This window comes from Saimiri boliviensis, chromosome 4 (assembly GCF_048565385.1).
Source record: "Saimiri boliviensis isolate mSaiBol1 chromosome 4, mSaiBol1.pri, whole genome shotgun sequence".
Classification (NCBI taxonomy): Eukaryota; Metazoa; Chordata; class Mammalia; order Primates; family Cebidae; genus Saimiri; species Saimiri boliviensis.
In genome coordinates this window covers 25,579,153-25,606,364 of record NC_133452.1, presented here as the reverse complement: position 1 = coordinate 25,606,364, position 27,212 = coordinate 25,579,153, and the positions used below count along the sequence as shown (strand labels likewise).

At 41.7% G+C, this 27,212-nt stretch overlaps 1 protein-coding gene across 3 annotated transcripts in view; it reads left to right on the top strand.

The window, feature by feature from the left end:
- Positions 1–27,212, top strand: part of UTRN (utrophin) — a 589,012-nt gene that overhangs the window by 21,916 nt on the left and 539,884 nt on the right. The window contains exon 1 of one of the 3 annotated variants that reach the window (XM_074397326.1): positions 21,925–24,987. The exons of the other annotated variants lie outside the window; for them this stretch is intronic. Within the exon in view, the coding sequence (XP_074253427.1) occupies positions 24,936–24,987 (52 nt within the window). The 5' untranslated portion in view covers positions 21,925–24,935. Of the gene's footprint in view, positions 1–21,924; positions 24,988–27,212 lie in introns of those variants that run through there. 3 annotated transcript variants of the gene reach the window in all.

Below are 27,212 nucleotides of genomic sequence, written 5' to 3'. Positions count from 1 at the left end.
ACCTCCACCTCCAGAGTTCAAGCCATTCTCGTGCCTCAGCCTCTGGAGTAGCTGGGATTACAGGCACACACTACCATGCCTGACTAATTTTTGTATTTTTAGTAGAGATGGGGTTTTGCCATGTTGGCCAGGCTGGTCTCAGACTTCTGACCTCAAGTGATCTGCCCACCTCAGCCTCCCAAAGTGCTGGGATTACAGGCATGAGCCACCGCACCCAGCCCATACTTCCTGTTTTATTTTCCCTTTTCTCTGTGTTTCTGGTTACTCGAGATGTCCTCCTCTCTCCCACTTCTGCTTTAGGAAGGCATTGCTGCCTGAAGGTTGTGAGCAGAGGGCTGATCTGATCAGATTTGCTTTTCTGAGTGACGCTCTAGATGCCACGTGGGGCATGGATGCTGTGGCGTAGGTGCTGGCTAAGGCAAAGCTGGGGTTCTGGAGGACCTTTGGGTGGCTGTCACTGTCAGAGGGTAAGAGGTATTGAATCCAAAACTGAGGTTGAGATAGCTGGGAAGGAGGAGAGGGGAGAGTGTGGAAGCTTCAGGTGGGAGGTAGACCTGATAGGATATGCTGGTGGTCTTCCAATCATGGGTAGTGCATGTGATGGAGAGAGAAGCCTGGTTTTTTACTTCAACACTGGCAAATGAAGCCTTTCTTTCTAGATTTTGTGGAGAGGGCAGTGCATAAGGGGATAGTAAGTGAAGTTCTAGATTGAGTTTTGAGGTACCCAGAGATATCTGGGAAAAATAGATAATATATATATATATATATATATATATTTCTCTTAAATGTATGAGAATGGCTTGGGCTGGGGTCTGCCCTTGAAAACCGGCAGCTGGATCTTAGGTACTTTCCTCAATTATTTTTTGAGTTCTTTTCAAGATAATGTTAAAAATTCAAGAGGCTGGGCACGGTGGCTCATTACTGAAATCTCAGCATTTTCAAAGGCCGAGGCGGCAGATGACCTGAGGTCACGAGTTCTAGACCAACCTGGCCAACATGGTAAAACCCCCTCTCTACTACAAATACAGGAAATAAAATAAAATTAGCTGGGCATGGGGTCACGTGCCTGTAGTCCCAGATACTCGGGAGGCTGAGGCACTGGGTGACAGAGTGCGACTCCGTCACAAAGAACTGTTGCCTATTTTATTTCGCTTTGTATTTTCTGAGATATTTTACTGACCATAGAATGAGCGTCTGGATGGTAGATGATGGCACTGAAAGAAGAAGAATTAAGAAGTGGCTTTTGATTTATAGTATTTTTAAGTAGATATTATTAGTTAATGCCATAGTTGTTGACTATATTTACCTCCCAAGGGCATAGGAAGCCCCCTTGCAGATATGACTCTAGCTCACCTGATTGGGTGTTTGGGGAGGGAGAGAAGAGGTTAACAGTGAATGCTGCAATGTGTGCAGAAGTTCTTACACTTGTGCTTCTGTGTGTTTTCTTGGAAAAAGTGTCCACAGTTTTCATTCTGTTCTCAAAGGAGACCTATATGACATAATGAAAAGTTAGGTCTTTTCACAGGAAGAGTGCCATACTGTTAGGGCTGTGTCTTCATAATGTTTCTGTTTTTCTGAAATGAAATGGACAGTCCAATACCCTGGCATGAGTTTAGGCACTCACACTTTTGCTGGAATTCAAATTCTGGGCCTTACTGTGCTTTTGCCGTCTCAAACAAAAGACCTGATTGCCAGAATGAGGGTGAGAAGACACAAAGTTTGAAGGACAAAATTTCTGATAATGTTTGACCCAGTTTTGTACATAATGCCTTTTTATTTGTTGATGAATCGTTCCCTTTTGTTGCTAAAAGTGGCAAATAATCAGACATAGATTACTAATTAACAGTCTGCCTCAGTTTTTTTTTTTTTTTTAATATATTAATGAAACTTGGGCTTCAGCAAGCTCAGGTGGAATGGGTATCACAGTGCTTCATTTTTTCTGACATCAAAATAAATTTCTTTCTTTTTTCTTTTTGAGCTGGAGTTTTGTTCTTGTCACCCAGGCTGCAATGGCGCGATCTTGGCTCACCGCAATCTCCACCTCCCGGGTTCAAGCGATTCTCTTGCCTCAGCCTCCCCAGTAGCTGGGATTACAGGCATGTGCCACCATGCCCAGCTGATTTTTGTATTATTAGTAGAGTTGAAGTTTCCCCATGTTGGTCAGGCTGGTCTCGAACTCTGGACCTCAGGTGATCTGCCCGCCTTGGCCTCCCAAAGTGCTGGGATTACAGGCGTGAGCCACTGTGCTGGCCAAGAAATTTGTGAAAGTGTAGATATGTTTGTTGAGACTAGCTTTTGTGTGGCTTCTTTTCTCCCAGCCCTCTCCTACTACAGGAGAGGGAGATAGTGGCCCTTTGCTCCTCATTCCACATTCAGACCAGATCCCACTGCTGCAATCTCATGCCACTGGATTGTGTTGCCAAATCAGCCTCATTGGTGACATGTCACTCCCTCCCCCCACCACTCGCTCTCATTTTTCAGTGAACTTAGCTTTGTCACTCACTCGAAAACTTACTCTCGTTTTAGTGATTTGGGCATAAACATTGAGGATCCTTCTCATACTCTGTCCTCTTAATTTCTCCAAGTTCTCTTTCTAGTGATCTTGTCTCCCAGTATGGTGGTTAAATCCTCGCTAGACCAGGTCATTGTTTATGACGGCAGAACCTCTGTCATCTGAATTTAAGCATCTCATTTGCTTGGTACTAGCATGGCTCACTGCAACCTCCGCCTCCTGGGCTCAAGCAATCCTCCCACCCCAGAGTAGCTGGAACTATAGGCATGCGCCACCATGCCCGGCTAATTTTTGTATTATTATTATTTTTTTTTTGTAGGGACAGGGTTTCACCATGTTGCCCAGGCTGGTCTTAAACTCCTGGGCTCAAGCAATTCATCCACCTCAGCCTCCCAAAGTGTTGGGATTATAGGTATGAGCCACCATGCCTGGCTGACTTTGCCTACTCTTGCCTTAAGAAAATTCAAGCAAACCAAAGAAGAATCCAGAAGCTCCAATACCATATCTGTCCTCAACTAGAACCAGCCCAAGGCCACGCTAACTGTGTACCTGGTACCCACCCTCCTTTACTTACTCAAGGGCACCTCCCTCTCTTCTTCTGCATCCCTATGATTTCCCCTTTAGTGGATTTGCTTACAAACATGCTCTTGATTTTCTGGCAAAACTAATGTCTAGCAAAACTTCATTTTGATCCCAGCTGTCTCTGTAGCTACCACCCCATTCATCTGCTCCCTTTATCAAAGAGCTCCTCAAAGGTTGTGTATGCTAACAGTTGCAATTTCTCTCCTTTCATTCCCTCTTAAGACCACTCACATCAGGGAGACCCTCTACCAGTCCACTAAAACTGCTCTTGTCAAAGTTACTAGGGACTTCCTTGTTGCAAAATTCAGTGGTCATTCTCAGTCCTGACCTTACTCCACCTCTCAATACCATCAGCACTGTTGATTACCACCCCCCACGCCCAAGACACTTTCTTCACTTGGCTTCTAGGAGACTCCACACACTCCTGGTTTCCCACTCATTCTCTGTTGCTGATTCTTCCTCTTAACGTTGGAGGGCCCAGGACCCCGTCTTTGGAGCTCCCCGATGTCCCCGCTAACGCCCTTCGTCATCTCACTAGTCTCCTGGTTTAAATACTATCTGAATTCTGGGCTCCAATTTCTGTGTCTAGCCCAGACTTCTTCCTCTGAGCTGCATACTTGCATTTTCAGTGTTTACTTCACATCTTCTCTTCTGTGTTCAGATCTGAAAATACGAATTCCTGATCTCTCCTAAACCCCAAAGCTGATCCCACCGTCTTGCTTGTCTCACATAAAGGCAATCTGATCCTTCTAGTTGCCGGGATCGCAGTTTTGGAGTCATCTTTGTAGTTCGTTCTTTCTCTTACACCCGCACCCAATCCTACTGGTTCTATTTTCCTAATACTGAATTTATGCAGAATCTGGTCATATTTTGCTGTCTCCACTGCTACTGCCCAGGTCTAGGGCACCATTGCTTTTTCAAGAATTGTCTCCTGGCCGGGCACGGTGGCTTACACCTGTAATCCCAGCACTTTGGGAGGCCGAGGCCGGTGGATCACGAGGTCAAGAGATCGAGACCATCCTGGTCAACATGGTGAAACCCTGTCTCTACTAAAAATACAAAAAATTAGCTGGGCATGGTGGCACGTGCCTGTAATCCCAGCTACTCAGGAGGCTGAGGCAGGAGAATTGCCTGAACCCAGGAGGCGGAGGTTGCGGTGAGCCAAGATCACGTCATTGTACTCCAGCCTGGGTAACAAGAGCGAAACTCCGTCTCAAAAAAAAAAAGGAAAGAAAAGAATTGTCTCCTTATTCATCTGTCTGCTTCCTCCCTTGGCCCGTGGAGGCTGGTCTGAACCCTGCAGTAGAGGAATCCTTTTGAAATCAGAAGTGAACACGTTGCTTTAGTTTTCCAACTGTGCAGTGACTCGCCATTTCACTTATAATAAATGCAAAAGACCTCATAGTGATCTACAGGGCCTGGCGATCATGCCTGGCTTCATCTCCCCTTACTCATTTGTGCTCATTGTATGAGGCAAGCACCTCCCAGGTCAGGGCCTGAGCCCTCTGCTAGCAGGTAACCTTGTGGCTAACTCCCTCCTCTCAGAGACCTACTGTGCTGGTCAATTAAGATGGCAAATCCTTTCTTCATGAGCACTCTCCACCCACTTTATCCTGTTTTATTTATTTATTTTTCCTTAGCACTTATTGCATTATGATGATTGTCTCTTTCCACTAGAATGCAGGTATTTTGTTTTGGGTTGAATTACTAGTATCTAGAACAATGCCTGGCACAGAGTATGTGCTCAATAAATGCATGTCGTGTGCAGAAGCAAATCACATTTTTCATTGCTTTCCACAAGCGTGAGCCTGGGCAACATGGTGAAACCCCATCTCTACGAAAGGTAAAAATTGGCTAGGCATGGTGGTGTATGTCTACGGTCCCAGCTACCGGGGAGGCTGAGGTGGGGGTGGCGGGGATCACTGGGTAGGGTAGGGCATGCCTGTAATCCCAGCTGCTGGGGAGGCTGAGGCAGGAGAATCTCTTGAACCCAGGAACTGGATGTTGCAGTGAGCCAAGATCATGACACTGCATTGTAGCCTGGGTAACAGGGCAAGACGCTGTCTCAAACACAAATAAAACAAATAAAAAACAAGTATGTGATCCCTGAGAAACATATCAGTTCAATCTTTGTTGTATCTTTATCGTCCTGATTGATTAGCTGCATGTCAGCCTTTGACTATGTTTCCCAGATGCTCATGACAGATCCCTTGATGTTGTTTTCAACAGGCAGTCGTGAAATGAGAAGAGTGAGGTCAGTGTAGCATAGATATTTGTCAGCGTGGTTGCCAACTGCCTTTCATTTTCTAACATTGCCCTTTATTGTGTGATTATGTTACATTTCTATTGGGCATGAAAATGCCCATTTAGTGAAATAATGGGGATTGTCTTTCTATGAGATGAATTTGGGCACAGGAAGCTTTCTTCGGGTTACTAAGCACTCCAAAATGTCCCAGGTTATGGGGTTCTGGAAAGTAACTATGTGAATACTTCACTTTATTATGTGATTTTTATTTTTGCCTTGGAAGTCTTTCTGCAAACAAGTCTTCGGTGAATGTGACAATGCACTGTTGACAGGTAGGATGTGGCTTTCTGTACAGCAGGGTTTGGGGGTGAGGCTGGCAGGTGAGTAGCTCACCCCAGGCTTCTGAGGGTCCTTCATGTCTTTTGGAACACAATTTAAAAGTCACTGCTTGAATTGCTAAATTCTAGAAGACCTGGATGCCCTATTAAAAAAAAAAAAAAAAAAAAAAAAAAAAAAGAGCTTACCTTAGTCTCAAAGAGGAACTAGGTTCTACTTTTAGCTCTGCAGATCACCAGCTGTGTGACCTTGAATATGTCACTCAATCTGTCTGCACAGATAATTGATTTTTGTTTGTAAGGTAAGGAGTGTGGACTAGATGACCTCACACTGATCGCTTTCTAAGCCCTGGAGAACCCAGCTGTTAATGCATAATTATGAGAGCTGTGCTTGGGAAGGGCTGTGTTCTAGTACCTTCTTCCACATCACTGTCATTTTGATATTATTTATGCTGATCTTCACACATACCTTGCACACTTGGATTCTTAACCTGCAATATTGCTGTTTGGGTTATAGAAATATAGATTAGATGATGGTATTTAGGATAAGCATTTTTATCTCTAAAATGAGTTAGATATCAAGGATGGCATGATATTATTTTACACAATATTTGAAAACAATAATAAGAAAAATCCAGCAGGATTTAAAAATCCTATTAGCACTGTCCTATAGAAATCCTTTAGGGAGTGGTTCCGACAGTATCAGGTGCTGTGGGTGTGAGTGTGGCCAGCTGCTAGCTGTGTGAACCTGGGCAAATGGCTTAGCTGCTCTGTGCCTGAATAAAGTAGGGATAGTGACAGCACCAAGCTCCTTGTTTTGTAAAAAGTAAATGAATTAATATATATGTAGAGAAATTTGGAACATAGAAGCACTCAATAAATGTGAGCTGTTACCTCCATACAAATAATTATTATAATGTGGGTTTATTTCCAGTCTTTTACAATAAGCATGTAAAAATAGTTTTAATCATATTACACTAGGAAGATTTTTTTTTTAGTTTTAAATATATCCAGAATTTCTCTTGTTTTTCACTTCTTTATATTTAATAAAAAGACATTCTAGGGGAGACTGAGTCTTTTCGTGGCTATTTGTCATGTGGAATTCTTTTAGTTTTTGTCTTTCACGTGCATATATTTGATGTGATTTTCTGGTAGAATTTTTGAAAAATACCTGCATCGCCGGGCGTGGTGGCTCAAGCCTGTAATCCCAGCACTTTGGGAGGCTGAGGCAGGTGGATCACGAGGTCAAGAGATCGAGACCATCCTGGTCAACATGGTGAAACCCTGTCTCTACTAAAAATACAAAAAAAATTAGCTGGGCATGGTTGCACATGCCTGTAATCCCAGCTACTCAGGAGGCTGAGGCAGGAGAATTGCCTGAGCCCAGGAGGGAGGCAGAGGTTGTGGTGAGCCAAGATCACGCCATTTCACTCCAGCCTGGGTAACAAGAGCGAAACGCCGTCTCAAAAAAAAAAGAAAAGAAAAATACCTGCATCATGCAGTATTTCTCCTCCTCCATTTTATTTTATTTTCCTTGCTGAGGCTGGATACTATATTCTTTTGGCTGAAATCACCATAGAGGGTTTACACAACTGATTTCCAGCCAGTTTATTTAGCTCATTTGCAAATGTATTAGTTAGAGAGGGCCCTCATGGGTGTACCAAAGAAACCTCAAAATACAGTGGCTCACGTAAAATCAAAGTTTGTCTCTCTCCTTACAGTTCAGAGCGCGTGATGGAGGGTGGGAAGGTGGCTCCGCTTCCTACGGTCTCTCAGGAGTCCTGGTTCCTTCTCTCTGGTTCTGCCTTTCCAAAGGGTTGTTTCGTCTTCTTGGTGCGGCTTGCCCCTCAACTCTACGTCCAAGTTCTAGTCCAAGGAAAGAGAAAAGAGAAGTAAAAATTAAGTATTTTATGACAGTACATGGCCCTGAGGTTGCATTCCTGATTTCTTTTCATACCCCACTGGCTGCTGCTTAGCCCCATGGACTCATCTTGCTCTAAGGGAGGTCGAGAAATAAGGCTTGTGCTGAGCTGGAACTGTGGGGACGGAGGAAAAGGGCAGGTGTCTGATACTAAAAAGAAAAAAAATAGAAAAGAAAAGAAAAAAGAAAGGGAAATGGGTCATAATAAATATACATATAGTTTTATAACAATTTGCTGGGCCAGGTTTGAGTTTGGAATTCTCTAGGTCCTTAGGTTTTGTGACAGAACGTGGCGGTGAAGAGAGCTACCCCCTGGCTCCAGTTTGCAGACTTTCCTCTTTGTCTGCTCATGCCGGCCCCATTTGGCAGTGGGAAGGACTTTGCACCCAAGTTTGTGGTCACTTGGCCAAGCACCCGTGGTCTCCTTCTCTCCCCCACTTGCAAGTAGCCGTGTGGCCCACCCTTGGGAAATGAGCTCAGTGCTTGTTTGAGCAGGGATGGTGGGCGTCTGTGCGGCTTGACCATGCTTTAGAACGTGCATCTCCCCTTCGTCCTCTGATTTCTCTATTTCTGTTTATTATTATTATTTAAAAATTTTTTTGGGGGGGATGGAGTCTTGCTCTGTCACCCAGGCTGGAGTGCAATGGTATGATCTTGGCTCACTGCAACCTCCACGTCCCAGATTCAAGTGATTCCCTTGCTTCAGCCTCCCGAGTAGCTGGGACTAAAGGTACACACCACCATGCCAGGCTAATTTTTTTGTACTTTAGTATAGATGGAGTTTCACCATGCTGGTGAGGGTGGTCTCGATCTCCTGACCTCATGATCTGCCTGAGTCAGCCTCCCAAAGTGCTGGGATTATAGGCATAAGCCACTGTGACCGGCCTGCTTTCTCTATTTCTGGGGGAGAGATGGGGATGGAAGAGAGTACAGTAAGGCCCTCTAAAAGGCAGGATTTAAGGCAAGGTCCTCTCTTGTCTAGGTCTACAGGTGCTTCTACAAAGAGAACGTTACATCGATTCAGTTCTTAAAATCTAATCTTCCCTTTTCCTCATGCTTCTGCTTCATTAATATTCATATTTACTATTTATAATATACATATTATATCTTTAATGCACTAGGAGTAGAATATTTGAAATGAAATGGAGTGCTGTTAGCTTAATGTTTTCAACAGCTTAAAAAAAAAGAAAAAACAACCTTTGAGTGGCCCTTGTGATTAAAGGGCTGTTTGCCCAGACTAGAGGGAGCCAGTGTTGGGAGTAAAAACTAAGATTCACTTTGAAAATCTAGAAAAAAAGTGACTATGCAAGTCACAAGAATGTGCTTGATGGCTTGCGTTGTCTGAGCGCAAGTGAAGTCCTGGGCGCGGCTGGTTTCCGCATTCCCTCTCTGCTCAGCTTTTTAGCTCCTTCCCTCGTCCCCTCCCTAGAGCTGGCCAGCCCGGACCCAGGACCTGGATGCTGACCTGTTCAGGGCTGAGCTGTTGCTGTGCTCAGACACCATGACAACCTGCTGATGAGAAATGTAGCTAGCGCATCAAGCTGCTCTTGGGATGGCCAGCAAACCTCCTTGAATTTGGGGATGGGTTATGGTAAAACTCTCAACCCCTTATGCACATCCTTGGGACCAGATCTGCTTCAGAATTTATGACTTTTATTTTTCCCATTTCAGAAAGGCTATGGCCCATATGCCCTATATTACATAAAGCCTCCAGAGGAGTTCGGGACAGCATGCTACCATCCAATATCTTAATATTTCTGCAGCAAAATGTATGAATATTTACGCTAAGTGGAACACAAACACGGTTATAAATAGCCTCAGGTCAGTTCAGGTCACGTTTTGCTGCCAAATGGGTTATGCAAAAAGCCTTTGGTTTCCAGAGCTTTTCAGATCCTGGCATTGTGGGTAAAGGATGGTGCGCCTGGTATGGTGACTGCTTTCTCAGTGTCTGTTTGCTGCTACTTTACATGAAGTCCTCACAACAAATATACCTAGGAAGAATATATATATATGTATATATATACATATATATATTTCTTTCTTTTTTTAACAGCTAAGAAAACAGGTTTATTGAGCTTGAATGGCTTACACAAGATCAAGGGGAGATCATCTCCTTTGCTAACAGAGGCCAGAACCCAGGGCCTTGGCACTTTGTGGGCTGTAAAGAGTTTCCAATTTGCTTGTTTGAAATGCTGGAACATAAGCCAGCCTGCAGAATCCTGTTTCCCATTTAATGATAGCTGAAACACAATACCTCAGTAAAAGTGCCATTGGATGGAATCATGCTTTCTAACATTGTTTCTTAAGAAAAGGCATCTGAAGTTCAACCAGCGGGGTCAGGAAGTGGGGTCCTTGGCCTGACCAGTGGCTTATCTTCCTTCCTGCAGGTCTGGCAGGGGCTGTACGTCAGTCAGGGCACGGTTCCAGGACCCAGCGGCACTGTGGGCAGCACTGTGGTGAGATGGGAAGAGAGGAAGGATGGTTGGGGTGCTTGATGTACATAGAAGAGGTCAGGGAAGGGGGCATTGGCTACTGGCTGAAATTCTGACACTTGGTGGCTGGGGCCCGATGCCAAACTCTAGTCCCTTTTCTCACCTAGAAATTGCCGTTAGTGTGTGCTGCTGCTGGGCATTATTTTGACTTAGACCAAGGCAGCCCTTTTGGGCAGGCAGTTAGACCAAGGCCCCCACTCTGGAGTGACACAGTCAGGTGGACACACTACTTCGTGGGCTGTGCCTTTGTGCAAAGCAAAAGGCGTTCTTTCCTCTGTGCTGCTGTGCTGGCTGGATTTCAGCCTCGTCTGCCCCCTTGGCCTTGTGCCTCTATGCAGTGGACAGACTTCAGGCAGCTTGGCATTAGTAGGAAGCTACCTGAAAAGCACTTTATATGTGTTTGAATCCTTGGCATTATTTGGTGATGATCTGGCAGAATAGGTCTTAGCATGATTGGACAGATGAGAACGTCATGGCACTGTGGGCTGCTGACGGTCGCCTTAGGGCTCCATGGCTATCTGGACGGGACTGTTCCCTGTACACCCCCTCCTTTGAAATGGAAGAGGCAGCTAGGGGATTTCAGGATATATTTCCCTCGATCATTCATTCTGCATTACCTTCTCGTCTTTCATGGTTGTATTAAAAAATGGGGCCTGGCGTAGTGGTTCATGTGTAATCCCACACTGTGGGAGGCCGAGTTAGGAGGATTGCTTGAGGCCAGTAGTTTGAGACTAGTCTGGGAAACACAGACCCTGTCTCTGCAAGAAAACAAAATGTCTCTAAAACACAAAACAACAGAGAGACTGATACTGGTTCCTAGTTGGACATATGTGGCAGTTGGTAGCTCTTACTGACCCCATAGCTCTTATTCAGGTGGTTTGTGTGATACTGGGCACAGTGTTGGTGCCATTTGAGTTGAAAAATGTGATCATGTTGAAAGAAAGCATCGGAAGTTAAAGCGTCTGGGTAAATGCATTAGTAGTATAGCAATTGCTCTGTTAGCAGTCTGTTCACTTACATTACTTTCATTTAAAACTAACTATAATCTGTTAAACTTTTACTTCCAGTAATGTATGGTTTCAGGAGTCTTAGCCAAAGTCAATGTTTTCCACAGGAAGTATCTGGATATACATTAACTTTTAAAATTGTAACCAGTTAGTTTCACTATAAAAGTTAGCAAAGTGTGAATGAATTGATCGCTTGCTAATCCGGAGCACATAAGGGAAATTAATTTTAGATGGAGAAAATATTTCCTAAAAAAATAGAGAGAGGCAGAGAGCTAGGTGTGTGTGTTGGGCCTTTTCAAATATATTGTTTCATTTACTCCCTACAATAATTTTATGGGGAAATATAATTGTTAGTGTTTCATAGATGAGGATATGCTTGTTATTAGTTAGGACTTAGAATAAGTTTTATGTTGTATTTTTAAAAATGCCCCGTCTAATTCTGGATTCTTACAGAGAACCATATAGGAAGTAGGATTTTGAAAAGACAAAAATGAACAGCAATGTGGAGAGGAAGAAATGAGTGGACTGGTAAGATAAGGCCGTGGGTAGTTCGCAGAAGCTGCTCGCTTTCTCTAATGAGCTCTCTCGCCTTGTTAAACTCTGGTGGATGCAAATTTGTCTCAAAATTTGTCAAAAAATTAGAGCAATAAGAAAATGGTTAGTTTTAAGATTGACATAATTCATCAATTCTCACAAATACATTTGATAAAGTGAGGCAGATTTTTTTCTCTGGTCCTGAGGCCCCCCTCAAACCCAGAACCTCATAAATAAGACAGTGAATGATATGGAAGAAGCTTTTTCTTCAGCTACATGTGATAATCTAGATTAATAGAACTCTCATTTGTGGCATCCCATTGTACTGTAAACCAGTTACAATACAGAAAATCATTTTTAAAAGAGAGGTTGCAGGAAGTTCACCAACAATTTGCCTTAATCCTGGAGCCAGTTTAAACATTCCAATCTGGTATCTTTTTTTTTTTTTTTTTTTTTTTTCTTTTTTTTAGATGGAGTCTCGCCCTTGTCGCTCAGGCTTGAGTGCAATGGGGACATCTCGGCTCACTGCAACCTCAGCCTTTTGGGTTCAAGCAATTCTCCTGCCTCAGCCTCATAAGTAGTTGGAATTACAGGCATCCGCCACCATGCCCAACTAATTTCTGTGTTTTTAGTGATGGGGTTTCACTATGTTGGCCAGTTTGATCTCGAACCCCTGACCTCAAGTGATCCACCCACCTCGGCCTCCCAAAGATCTGGGATTATAGACATGAGCCACCTCGCCCAGCCCCTGTCTGGTATCTTCATAAATTATCAAATTGTCGTAATAGAGATTAGTATCTTCTCATACCTTTTTTTAAAAAATAAATTAATTTTTAAAAATAGTCCTCAGACTTTCCTGTCAAGGAACCCTTTGACAGTTGATCATATCACACGGTACTTTTTCCATTGCTTTATATGAATTTCTGTTCTCACAGTCAGTAAATCTGAACATAAGCATTTATTTCCAGCTTTGTTCTGTCTTTTCCTGGAAATAGCTTCTAGATGGGATTGTTTTCTTTTGACAAACCTTACGACTGTATGTTTCACCATTTTTGACCTATTATCTCATTTCTGGCTTAGGTACTCTGCTTGTAGGATTTTTTTTAAACATCCTGTGATATATGTTGAAAATATTTGGCACTGGTAAGAGCCTGCACAATAATACTGTTAATGATAAAGTACTGTGAACTTCTCTGTAATTCCGAATTCTTTAAGGGAAAATTTTCCTTCAGTGTATTCCATATATCTTACTTCTTCAAGTTTATTTAGGGAATACTAAGAAATAGGTGTTCCTTAGTTTAATTCCTTTATAATATCTTTATTTATTTATTTTTCTGAGATGGAGTCTCACTCTGTTGCCCAGGCTGGAGTACAGTGGTGGGATCTCTGCTCACTGCAAGCTCTGCCTCCTGGGCTGAAGCAATTCTTGTGCCACAGCCTCCTGAATATCTGGGATTACAGGTGCCCACCACTATGCCTGGATATTTTTTTTAAATTTAATTTTATTTTTGAGACTGAGTTTTGCTCTATTGCCCAGGCTGGAGTGCAGTAGTGTGGTCTCAGCTCACTGGAACCTCTGCCTCTTGGGTTCAAGTGATCCTTATGCCTTAGCCCCCAAGTAGCTGGGATTACAGGCACCTGCCACCATGCCAGGCTAATTTTTGTATTTTTCGTAGAGGCAGGGTTTCACCATGCTGGCCAGGCTGGGCTCGAGCTCCTGACCTTAAGTGATGTGCCCACCTTGGGCTCCAAAAGTGCTGGGAGTACCAGTGTGAGCCACTGCGCCTGGACTATAATGTCTATTGAAAATAAATCTAGCTGGGCATAGTGGCTCATACCTATAATCCCAGCACTTTGGGAGGCCTAGGCAGGCAGATTGTTTGAGCTCAGGAGTTCAAAACCAGCCTTAGCAACATGGTGAAACCCGTCTCTACAAAAAATAACAATATTAGCTGGACGTGATGCCCATACCTGTGGTCCTGGCCACTTAGGAGGCTGAGGTGGAAGGATCACATGAGCCAGAGAGGTCGAGGCTGCAGTGAGCTATGATGGTGCCACTGCACTCCAGCCTGGGTGCCAGAGTGTGACACCTTGTCTCAAAATAAAACAAAAAAAATTTTTTTGCTCAAAAATTTTTTGAATTAAAGTTAATTTTTGTAATATTTAGTTAGATTTCTTTTTTTTCCTCATTATTCTTTCATATTTTTTGAAATTAAGGTATATGAATTTCACTCTTTTAATGTTGTGGCCCAGGGTAGCCTGTCTGCTGATCAGGCTATTAAGTTGTGGGTCTCACATTTTCCTTGGAAGTGCTGTTTTTGGGCGTGTTAGACTTTCTATATTTGTGTGTTACCTTTTGGCAGAGACCTCGACACTTAAGGATCTGTTGATGAAATGACAAATTATTGTGTGAGGCATTTACGTGGTACTAGAGATTTAGATGATTGTTTCTCAGAATGACTTGGTTGACGGACATCGTTCTGATTCCAGTCGTCATGATCACGTCTGCAAAGGAGGAACCCTAGTGTATCTTCTGGTAGAATTTTATGTACCATAAGATTTAGTTGAAACATTGTATATTTCTATCTTCAGTTTTTGGTCTCACGGATCCTCCCACCTCACCCTCCAGATTAGCGGGGTCCACAGGCACATGCCACCATGACCGGCTAATTTGTGTACTTTTTATAGAGACAGGCTGGTCTCAAATTCCTGACCTCCAGTGATCTGCCTACCTCGCCCTCCCAAAGTGCTGGGATTAGAGGTATAGGTCACTGTGCCAAGCCTTAAGTAAATTTTTGAAGGTGTAATTCTGCAGACAAATGGAATAAAAATAATTACTCTATTATGTTTTAACAGATCAGTAGAGTTATGAAGATTAAATGAGTTCAAAATATTTGGCTAATATTGTTAGAGGCTGTTGTTTTTGTTGTTACTATTATTATTATTATTACTATTACCATTATTGCCTTGCTTCATTCCTGCCCTCTTTCCCTTTTTGCGTCATTGGCTCTGACTGTAAGCTGCTGATAGTGACAGAGGGGACGTCTCCCAATTCGGGTTACTAGGTCTGGATGAATGGGCTGGGACCCAAGTTTCTGGCCACTGGAATTTTGCCTTTGTGAACATTATAAAGAGTAACACTTAAACAAAGCATTATTATGAAATAATAAATTATAAATTGGTTGGAATTTGCCTGATGCTCATACACACACAATTTGACATTCTGGTTAGATTGCACTGTGCAGGAAGTAAGGGAACAGCAGAGCAGTGAGAAGTCAAAGGAGTGAAGGGTATTCTGGGGCAAAGGACAGTTTCTCATAGGTAGAATTACAGAGGTAAAACCATTAATAATAATAAAAAAAAAAAACTAGCGCACCATTCACTTGGTTTTCCACCCCTCCTTTCAGTTGTGGTCTGAGCTTTAGCATTCAGGTTGATGATAAACTAGCATGTGCCTCATTTACCACTGGGAACTTTTATTTACCTGAGTCTGCTTTTTGAAGTATGTTAAGTGTTGAGATTCTATTTGCACCTTATTCACCAGATTCACTTATTGCCTTTCCCTGCTAATGGGGATGGAGTAGGGGAAGGTGCATGTGGCAGGCAGACCAGCTCGCTGTGCAGCAGTGGCTGTAAGGGCACAGCTGTTTGGAATCAGCTGATGATTTTCAAGCATTTCTATCTCATCACATTAAACACAGTTGCACATGTTTAATGGTTGCTTAATTTTAACCCGAAGCACTGTATGAAATACTATGATATATAAGAAGTATTGTAGTAATAAGAGTAGCTTAATGTTTTTTGCATGCTTTCTATGCCAGTCACTATTTAACTGTTTTACTATTATTTACACACACACACACACACACACACACACACACCCATATACGCCCATACCTGGGTATATATGTTTGTCTATATACACACATACATATGCATGTACACACACATATGAATTCATTTGATCCTCACAACCATCCTATAAAAGAGGCACTTCTATTATCACCTTTTAACATTCAGGAAGCCAAGGCAGAGAGTAGGTAAGTAGCTTGCCGAACACAGGTAATGAGGGACAGAGCTGGAATTTAAACTCAGGTGGCTGTGCCATACCTTTTTTTTTTTTTTTTTTTTTGAGACGGAGTTTGGCTCTGTAGCCCAGGCTGGAGTGTAGTGGCATGATCTCTGCTTACTATAGCATCTGCCACGGGGGTTCAAGCAATTCTCCTGCCTTGGCCTCCCAAGTAGCAGGGATTACAGGTGCCTACCATCGCACCCGGCAAATTTTTGCAGTTTTAGTAGAGACTGGGTTTCACCATGTTGGCCAGGCTTGTCTCAAACTCCTGACTTCAAGCGATGCATCTGCCTCAGCCTCCCAAAGTGCTGGGATTATAGGCGTAAGCACCCAGCTGCCCATATTGTTAATTGCTACCCTGGAGTACTTCTCTTGAGTCTCTAACTCCAAGCACATAGATAATTAAATAATTACCATAATATGCCCAAAGTTATTTTATTACAAGCAAGTCTAAGAAATGACATAGTTTTTCACATGGAAACTGGTTTCTTTTGTTTGGGTGGATGTTTGTTTGGGACTTGGCTGTTTTCATTTGCTAAATAAAGATTTTAGCTGGGTGTTTGTGTGGCAAGTGATCTTGGAGGCTCCCTGCAGTGTGTCCTGCACTGCTGAGCCCTAGTGAGTGCTCATTGACTTGTCTGATGGATTTACCACTCTCATCTGTGAACCTGTAGCTCAGCTAATCTGCCTAAATCTGGGAGTGGCCTTTCTCAGTGGCCCTACAGGGGACTTTGTGGAGCAGGAATTTATTTTGGCCACCAAACTCACCCTTGTGACTCATCACCAAGAGCTTCCATCATTCTCTAGTAGGATTTGGAAATTAAAGACACTTTGATTCAAAAGTACCTTCCACATAGGGACTCATGAAATGAAACTAATATCCTGGTGGGCAAAGTGTGGGAGAAGAAGTAAAAGTAGATTTCATGGGCCATTGGAAGTCGCTGACTTGAGCAGTGCTTTGTACATGGGTACTCCATCCATGTATAAAGGATTAGTGAGCAGGATACACATAGGGAAATGTGTAGGGAGTGTGTGATTCTGATCATTTTATAGGCAAAGCCAGTTTAAATGTGGAGAGTGGCACTATTTTGGCCTCTTAGCAATTCAAGTTCTAAGGCTTATGTTTAAGTAACAAAGATGTTTGCATTGATGAAGCATAAACTTGGCAATTTAAATTTGGGGATTAGATTGACTGTACTTCCTTCAGTAAGCTATTAAATCATCATGACCACCAGGTAAATGGTGAATTAAATACTATAAAGATTATTTATGAAAATTCCAACATCCTTCATCTCCATCCGCTTATCAAGACTAATAGACAAATTATTATCGTTTGAATGAGAGCCGGAATAGCCCTTGCTCCCTCCAATTAATGATGAGATGGAAAAGGACAAGGAGATCACTTTTGGTGACAATCTGTTTTGAATGTTAGGGTGTTTTAAATATTCTTGCTTCAGAATCCATGAAGCAGAGCATTAATATTTATTTTGCTTAAAAGTTTGCAGTCATTTAGTAGTAATTATTTTTATTTCTTTCTTAAACTTTCTCAGAAACATTAAGGTTTAAAGAAAATAAAATAAAGAATACTTTATTAAAATTTCTTTCTCCATTGCTTGTTTTTGTTTTGTGATTATATTAAACATATATCACAATGTGGGCAAAATATTTTTTACAAGCTTCCATGACTGCCAGGGACTTAATCAAATTGGCTATATGTGCGCTTTTAAGCCAACTAATTTGGGCAAAAGCTTGCAATTTTATGAATATGCTGGAAAATCTTACCTTTATTAGCTTCAGAAGTTTTCCCCATCCTTAGGTAGCCAAAGACAATTTTAATGGGTTTTGTGGGGCACACTGGTGTCAGATGTGAAGTTCTTTCTGGTCTACAGGGTAGTCTTGAGAAATTATTTCTGTATTTCAGCATATTACTGTCAATAACATTTGTGTTCCTTTCAGCCAGGATGAGAATTCCTCCCTGTTTTCAGAACTTGTAGCCAGGCCTTCATGGGTCAGAGAAAGCTGGGCATTTGTGTTTTAGAACCTTTAAATTGGGTGTATTTTTCCTTCATTGTTAATATCTTGATACAGTTACAGGTTTGCTTTAATAAATATAGATGAACTTTGGGTTTCTGTATTTATTTTTACACATATTTGTGGAGATAAAATTTTTAAAAATTTTAACAAAACATTAATACAATTTAGGATTTTCAGTACATAAAGTAAATCTGCATGGAGGTCCCAAAATAGCAGCTGTAATTTGGCTGTATCGATTTACCAGATCTAGAGTAAAATTTCACATTTGAAAATAAAGAAAAGGTATTTCTTCTAATGTTATCCCTCCCCAATCTCCTTACCCCCTGCTATCCCTCCCCTAGTGCCCTACCCCACAACAGATCCCAGTATGTGATGTTCCCTTCCCTGTGTCCATGTGTTCCATTGCTCAACACCCACTTATAAGTGAGAACATGCAGTGTTTGGTTTTTCTGTTCTTGTGTCAGTTTGCTGAGAGTGATGGTTTCCAGATTCATTCATGTCCTTGCAAAGGACATGAACTCATCCTTTTTTTGTGGCTGCATAGTATTCCATGATGTATATGTGCCACATTTTCTTTATCCAGTCTAACTTTGATGGACATTTGGGTTGGTTCCAAGTCTGCTATTGTAAAAAGTGCCACAATGAACATATGTGTGCATGTGTCTTTATAGTAGAATGATTTATAATCCTCTGGGTATATACCCATTAATGGGATTGCTGGGTCAAATAGTGTTTCTATTTCTAGATCCTTGAGGAATTGCCACACTGTCTTCCACAATGGTTAAACTAATTTACACTCCCACCAACAGTGTAAAAGTGTTCCTGTTTCCCCACATCCTCTCCAGCATCTGTTGTCTCCAGATTTTTTAATGATCACCATTCTAACTGGCATGAGATGGTATCTCAAGATGGTTTTGATTTGCATTTCTCTAACGACCAGTGATGATGAGCATTTTTTCATGTGTTTATTGGCCACATAAATGTCTTCTTTTGAAAAGTGTCTGTTCATATCTTTCACCTACTTTTTGATGGGTTTGTTTGCTTTTTTCTTGTAAATCTGTTTTAGTTCTTTGTAGATTCTGAATATTAGCCCTTTGTCAGATGGGTAGACTGCAAAAATTTTTTCCCATTCTATTGGTTGCCGATTCACTCCAATGATTATTTCTTTTGCTGTACAGAAGCTCTGAAGTTTAATTAGATCCCATTTGTCTATTTTGGCTTTTATTGCCAATGCTTTTGGTGTTTTGGTAATAAAGTCCTTGCCTGTGTAGGTGATGGGAGGACAGAGGCAGCAAACCGCCCTGGCATGTGTGTACCTAACAGTCCTGCAAGATCTGTACATGTACCCCAGAACTTAAAATACAATAAAATGAAATTAAAGAAAAGGAAAAGTAATTTTATACTATAACTATAAAATTTCTCTCTATATGAAATCATTGCATCATATTTCAAATTGGATCTAATCATAAAGAGAATAATTGACAGTTAATGTTATTAATATTACTGTACAAAGCCTAGTTTTGACCATAAAATATTTAGCAAGATTATGTTTTGGAATTCAAGACTATGACAACCATGTCTTGCTTGCACACTGCTGCCATGTGAAACTCAGTGCCAGGCTTATGGAAATGGGACCATTTTAGGAGTCTTCCTATGTATAAATTAAAGAGAACAGAACTTAAAAGTGGTAGAACAATTTGTGTTTATCGTTGCTTGTTGTCATGTTGCTGTTGTAATTACTATAAAGGTCAAAAAGGAATAAACTCCTGTGGTCAAAGGGAAGTGGAAGTGAAATAACCATTGATGGGAAAAAAAGATGATGATGGAGAGGTCTTCTCATGGATCTCATAGATTTTGCAAGCCCCCTGGTTGAAAGTTGCCAGTACTGTCTGAGGTTGGGTTAGGGGAAAGTGGGAGAAGTTTGAAGCTGAAAACTGAGTGTTTGGTTGAGAATCTTTAAACAGCACACTTTGACTCTCAGAGCTTTGCCCTTCTTCCTCACCTGCACAGGAGAACAGAGATTTATATGTTTTCTGGAAAAATTGAACTCTGACTTGGGATCCTTAGCCCAGAGAGCATGGCAAGGCTCTGAATAGACACTGGGAAGATTAACTACCACCAGGAGGTCCTCCAGTTCCTGAAGCTATACATCTCTCCAAAGTTTATATGTTGGAAAGTTAATCCCCAGTGCAAGAGGATTTGAAGATGGGGCCTCAATTGAGGTGATTAGGTCACGAGAGCTCTGCTGTCTCCGATGTGGTAGGATGAATGTCATTATTGCAGGAGTGGGTTAGTTATCTTGAGAATGGCCTTGTTATAAAAGTGAGTTTGCCTCTCTCTTGCTCACTTGCTGCCAGTGTATCCTGTCTTTTCAACTTTCATCATGGGATGATGTAGCAAGAAGAACCTCACTAGATGCTGGTGCCATGCTTTTGGACTTCCCAGCCTCCAGATCCTTGAGCCAAATACATTTCTGTTTATTAGAAATTACCCAGTCTGTGGCATTCCATTATATCAGCATTGAATGAACTAAGACAGCCTCTCGTTGGTTGATTGAGGGCCAATCAGCCCCTAATTAAAAAGTGCTTTTACTGGGAGTACAGTATAGTTACAGCATGTAAATTAATTACCTTACTTTGAGCCTGCTGGTTGGTAGATGACAGCCAAGCCTGTGTACTGTTGAGCCTCCTTTTGAAATGGGAAAGGCTGCTAGGAGTCAGCAGATGTTTGAAAGTCTCCACTATTGGAGCCTACATTAACACAAACAAAAGGAAGGAGACACTTAGGGGAAACAGGAATGTGGCATGTATCCTCAGAGAAGTAGGAAAATAATTGTGTCTTTGAAGCAAGAACAGAATGTGATTTAAAAAAATCAGAGAATAAGAAAGAGATCTTGGACATTAAAAGCAGAATATCAGAAACAACATCTCAAGTAGAGATTGGAAGAGTGGATATAAAAGTGGTTAAGTAAAAACAGTCTTATAAATAATGTCTGACTTGCAATCAGGAAGGAGCTTTAGAAACAAAGTATTTAGAAATGCATAAACTAATGTCAGAAGAACAGATAACAGAGGAAACGGGATGGCCCAGGCCTGCTGCATTTTGTTATCATCTTATTTTATTGAAAACAAACTGATGTGCATTTATTACTTGCACAAAAATTGAGAAATATGAGCGATTTACTGTAGACATCATTTTATTAAAATATTTTATTGATAGTACAGAAAATGCTGCACTGTTACTTTTTTTTGACAATTACATAAAAATCTGTGAATAACACGGTCCCTTAGTTTTTTTTGTAGTAGCTCTCTTTTCTCAGTACCGAATTCTTGCTGTTGTTAGGCACAGTGGCGCTAATATTTTCTATACTTTCTGCCAGGCCTGAGTAGCTTCATGGCTTTAGAAATCATCTAAATCATCACATTGTGGGTGTGACTTGTAAATATCCAAATTATTTTGAGGCAAGTTTCTCCTCTGATATGACGGCCACGTATTTTCCATATTGCTGGTGATGACAAGAATGTTTTCTGTGAGACATTTTACACTTGTGGTATATTTAGCTCACTAGTAATGAAATACAAATGCAAGGAACTTGGAATTTTGAAGGAGTACTAAGAATGAGCAGACTTTCAAGCCGAAATGGTCTCTTTCCAACATTTGCTGGATGATAAACCACTTTTAATACTAAGTGGCTTCCTTCTGCCCTTCCCCATCACTTGCAACCATGGATGGCTGTGGTGGTAACACAGACCCTCACAGAATTTTAGATCTGGAGGATGCTTTAAGGGGCCAACCAGTCCAGTTATTTTCTCCTATCCCTGAGGAATCCCACTCAAGGAAGGAGAAAATGATTTTCCCAAGATTAAACTGTTATGAAGTGACTAAGCGTCTGAACTCAGCATTCTTTCTGCTTCTCTGAGCCACCCAGACTCGAAGGCCACTTCTTCTGACTTTCCTTCCAATCTCATGCCATCATTGATGCTTCTCTGGTGGATTTGCACCTGAGAAGGGATGTTTCTGGGGGACTTTAGGCTTCTTTTTACTGTGTGAAGTTGAGGGGGTTTTGTTAATATTATGTAAGAGATGTGACACCTGTGGATTAAAGCAGACAGATGGAGGCCTACCTTGGGCTTGGAGTCTAAATTTTAGAGACAGAAAACAGGGAGGGGGTGAAGGAGAGGGGAAATGGGAGGAGGAGAAGGAGGAGGGGTACCAGGACCATTTCTTTCCTGTGACGTCTTTTCCTTTTGGCCAGAGAGTGAGAAAATTACTGAATGTAACTGGAGCTGCTGAACTGAACTGGTTAGAACCTGTCTTAATTTGTGTAAAAGAAATGCTGTGGTATTTATCCTTTCAGAGAAGCCTAGGTAACACAGCCAGGGCCTGCCGGTTGCCCTTGAGGTTCTGCAGAGCTTGGTTTTGGTGTATTCTCTGAACCTGTTTTCTGCTGAGGCAGACCCTGGGTGTTGCCCACTGGCCTTCTAACTCTGTCCAGGCCAGACCTTCCAGCTCTCACCAAAGCTCTTTTTTCCCTGGATTTTAATGGTTGACTGATTAAAGCGGTTCATAGTAAGGTGTTAATTGTAACTCTTTCTTGTGATTATGTGCATATATTCACAGAGTTGTTACAAAAGTAAGACTGGGCCCAATCTCCAACTGCTACAACTAAGAAAATGCTGTGATGGAAATTGAAGTGTAATACATTCCACAGCCCCACCTGTCTGCTCTCCTCTCTTTGCAGGGCCTTAATGGTTCAAGGATGAGTCTTTCTGGAAAAAAGAAGTTTCTTAGTGTATACACATGGGAGTACCCAGAAAGTAACTTAAGTGTGATTAGAACTGGGCTTATCTAGCATCTTAACAAAGGAATGACAAAGTTTTAGAGAGTTGATGAAACAAAGGAAAATGATGTTAAGCTTCACCAGAAGTAGGAGTGTCAGGGGTGTCTAATAGTTGAACTGTTAAGTAACTCTTACACTTGTTAATGCCTCTTGGGAATTTCTTCTTTTATAGTTGTTTTGTATCAAAACCAAGGAATTAAATATCTTTATTTGTTTTAAAAATAGTATCTTAATTTATTAATTTTGTTGATTTTTCATTGTGTTTTAAAGGAAATCTTTATTATTATTTCCTTTTACAGTGAGTAAAAATACATTCAACCCATTCAGAACAAGATAGAATTGTTTCTTGGTGCATCGGATGTTTACCTCTCATGATAGTGATGCATTAACAGATTAGGGTTTTTATTTTTTGTTTTCATTCCCCCTTCATCGCCTCCATAGACTCCTTTGGCAGTTTAGTGAAACCAATTTTTTTTTTTTTTTTTTAAGCTCTGTTGCCAGGCTGGAGTGCAGTGACATGATCTCGGCTCACTGCAACCTCTGTCTCCTGGGTTCAAGCAATTCTCTTGTCTCAGCCTCCTAAGTAGCTGGGACTACAGGTGCATGCCACCACACCCGACAAATTTTTGTATTTTTCATAGAGATGGGGTTTCACCATGTTGGCCAGGATAGTCTCAATCTCTTGTGTGATCTACCCGCCATGGCCCTCCAAAGTGCTGGGATTACAGGTGTGAGCCACTGCGCCAGGCCTGACAAATATTTCTAAGTGCGTAAAATAAGAGTACATGGCACTCCATACATACAGTTACCAAAATACTTAAAAAAGCCTGTGAGACAGTACTATTTGCTGTTCATTAGTGTGTTCAATCATTAGTGTGTTCAGTAAGAAGTTATAGCCATCTCTAATTTCTCTATCCTTCTGAAATAACAATGAGCCAAACAGTATTTTCAAGATACCTGCTAGAGTTGTAAGGCAATGTAAAAATGGTTATGATTTTTGTTAGTAATACAATCAAAACTACCACGAATAATGTGCTTTGTGATCTGCCATCACAATGGAAGGAAATGCAAATTTCTGTTAGAGGTCAATGAAAATATCTAATTGCTTTTCCTGTCCGAGTTCATGAACCCCCCTGCCTTGTAATAACCCCTGATAAAGATGATGGCTTAAAATGAATCTTTGTTTCCTGAGACCTCGGCAGTGGCAGCAGTGTGCCACAGAGTGTTTTAAAAGAGACAACAATTTTAAATGGAAGGAAGTCTTGGGTGAGTGCCTCATACGCCAGGCACTGCGCTGGGTGTGGCTGACAAAATTGATGAACTCAGTTATGGCATCTGGCCTCTTGAGTGTGTAGACTAGTGCAAGAAGCAGACATCAAACTGCAGAGCATACAAATAGTTGTTTCACTGCTTAGGGGATAGACATTCTGCAATGCTGAGATGGCCAATCACTCGGGGACTTCACAGGGACCTCGAGTGAGTGGTAATTTGAGTGGTCAGGGAAGGCCTTCTCAAGGAAGCTATTCAAGTCAATAGCCCAAGGTGACGGAGGGTGTGACTAAAGGCAGAGCTGTGTGAAGGCTCTAAGTTGGCAAAACTTGGCCCACAGAAAGCCCGAATGAAGCTGGTGATTGGGAGTGAAGTGAGGTAGAGGGCTGTGCGTCGAGATTGGCAGAAAGATGCAGTTTGTATTTCACTCATTAGTATGTCTCATCTGATTGAAGGGGCATAGTTTACCTTTTAGATTGAGGACGTGTATTATTTATATTTAGTTCATTAATGGATGGATCCCTAAAAGCATTAGGAATTAGTTTGGCATATGTAGGTTGAAAAATAGGTTATAATATCTATGAAAACAAGCTCTCTTGCAAGAGCTAGAGCATAAAATGAACATTTTAAAAATGCTAAATTCCTTAACATTTTTCCTTACTCAGATTTCTCTTTTCTTGAATCTAAGGAAAACCTAAGGAGGAGAGAGCAGGTGCATGGCTTCTCCGTATACCAAGCAGTTTCAACAGTGGTGTCTGTAGAAATGCATACCTTGCTGTTCCTAGGCAGATAAGTGCTGTCATATGTCTTCAGATTTTAAGGCGACAGGCTCCACGCCTGGCAGAGGTTCAGCCAGAGCAGATCAGGATTGGCCTATGCATAGAGGCAGGAATGTGACCATTCTGGTCTGGGCAGCAGGGAGGGACGCATCTATCCAGGGTTCCCATACTGTTTGGCCCTGTTTTTCCATTTGACTCCATCAAAATACATTCTCCAGCCGAGGGGTGCACATCTCTTTGTGACTTCAGAAATCATGCCCTGTTGTTTTGGGAGTCTTGACTACATTTGGAGGACACGCTGAGCCGATGAGAAATGGAAGTGACATCTGAATCCACAAATGGCGACCGCAGACAGTCACAGGCAGGTAAAGAGGACTCGTTTAGAATGTGGTTACTTGAATTTTTGTCCACCTGTTCATTGAAAGGAAGCCGAGACATGACTCAGTCTGCCAAGAATTAGTGTGAAAATTACTGAGTTAACAGAGTCAAATTATTTTGTCCTCTGGGTGACCTGGGAAGTTTTTTAAAAAACATTTTTTCTTAATAATGTTATGAAATAAGGTAGTTATATGTAACAAATCGAACAAGGTCAGTCATTAGAAACATTTTCTAAATATGATTTATTCTACTTACTAGACTCGTAAATCTGCTGGGATAGGACCACTGTCAACCTCAGAGCCTAGCACAGAACTTGGCACTTAACGCATGTTTGTTGAATATGAATGGATTGGGTCCAGTGTCTAATGATACACTGTGAAAGTTAACTACATCACTTCTCTGTGATGGAAAAAGATTTGCTCAAAAGTGTCTGTTGTCTGAAAGTCATATGGGGTAGAAATTAAACTGTAAATGAGTTAAGGAGCTGTAACTGTGGTGCTATTCCAAATCTTCAAAAATGGAGTAGTTAATTAGTGCCCTGCATCCATTTAATTTGTCTGTTCCTCTCTTGGTTCGTTCACTGTCATTTATTTCTCTCTGCTGGTGCCAAGTTATGTGATAGGCTGCTGGAAAGCAGACAAACAGGATCTCTGCTTGCAGGCTTTTGAACACAGCGATTCAGCAGCGTGGTCAGACGTGGCTCATGATACATGCTAGGTGCGGTGGGACCGCAGGTTTGAAAGGATAAACTCCTGGTGTTTTGCTCTTCCTCGGAGGGTCAAGCAATGTTTCCCAGAGAATTGATTTGCAAGGTGGCAGAGAGGAATGTGAAAGGGAGGAATTCCAGGCTGAGGAGAAAGTGTTTGGAAAGGTAAATGTTCAGTGAGTCGTATGGTGAGAGGCCATTTTCAAATGTATAACGCAACTCCTTACTCACTGGCCATCATTGCCCCATCCAGCCGTACCGGTTAGCTTTCAGCTCTGGGAACAACCTCTCTTTTCAGGGTCTTTCCTCCACCTGGAATACTGGCTCGCAGCTCTTGGCTATCTCCTTCTCCTCCTTCTGGGATTGAGCATTGGATGAAATTATGTCGGCTCAGAGATGCCTGTCCTGAAGTACATTTTGTGCTGTTGTCCTTACTGTCCACATGAGATTGATCATTGCTTTGTTCATTTGTTTGTTTACTTTAGTGTTGATAGGTCCCCAAGACTGTGCTCTCCATATGAGCAGGGACCAAGATTGTCTTGTTCACTGTTGTGCCCATAGTTCCTTGTCAGTGCCTGTTCTGTAGGGATGATAGATCCTTGTGAATGAATGAATGATTGAATGAATGAAAAGGCAGAGTCACTTAAAAGAACAAAAGCACTTATAATGGACTTGCTATTTCTGTTGATTCTTTGAAGTGTGAGGTACTTCTTTTCTAGCCACTTCGGATCTCCATTAACTGTAGTCAAGACCTTTGGGTATTGCCTCAAGGTAAAAGAAAGTGGGAGTACTTTGGATCTTTGGAAGTTAACTTGAAAAACATCTAAAGATTCTTTAAATTGAAAATATAGGGAAGAGAGGACTCCTTAGAATATTTAAGTTATAGACACAAGAAAAATTCATAGATTTAAAAACAATTGAACAAAGAGTATCATTAAGTCAAGCCGTTCTTTATAGTAATTTTATAAAGTTACTATGACACTAATTTTTATGTGTATTCTTGGTTGTCTAAAACCTCCTGATAATTTTGGTGATCTATTCTTATCTGTGTTTTTGCTTTGAACATTTTATTCTTTTTTTTTGAGATGGAGTTTCGCTCTTGTTACCCAGGCTGGAATGCAATGGTGCGATCTCGGCTCACTGCAACCTCCGCCTCCTGGGTTCAGGCAATTCTCTTGTCTCAGCCTCCTGAGTAGCTGGGATTACAGGCATGCGCCACCATGCCTAGCTAATTTTTTGTATTTTTAGTAGAAACGGGGTTTCACCATGGTCTCGATCTCTTGACCTCATGATCCACCCGCCTTGGCCTCCCAAAGTGCTGGGATTACAGGCTTGAGTCACCACCGCGCCTGGCCTGAACATTTTATTCTTACACATAATTAATGTCATTATTTTTAACTTATTGAAACCCTTCAACTTACATAATCAGTGATGTTCTCACACTGATATTAATCTTATTTATTTATTTAGGCTGGAATCTCATTCTGTCTGTCACTCAGGCTGGAG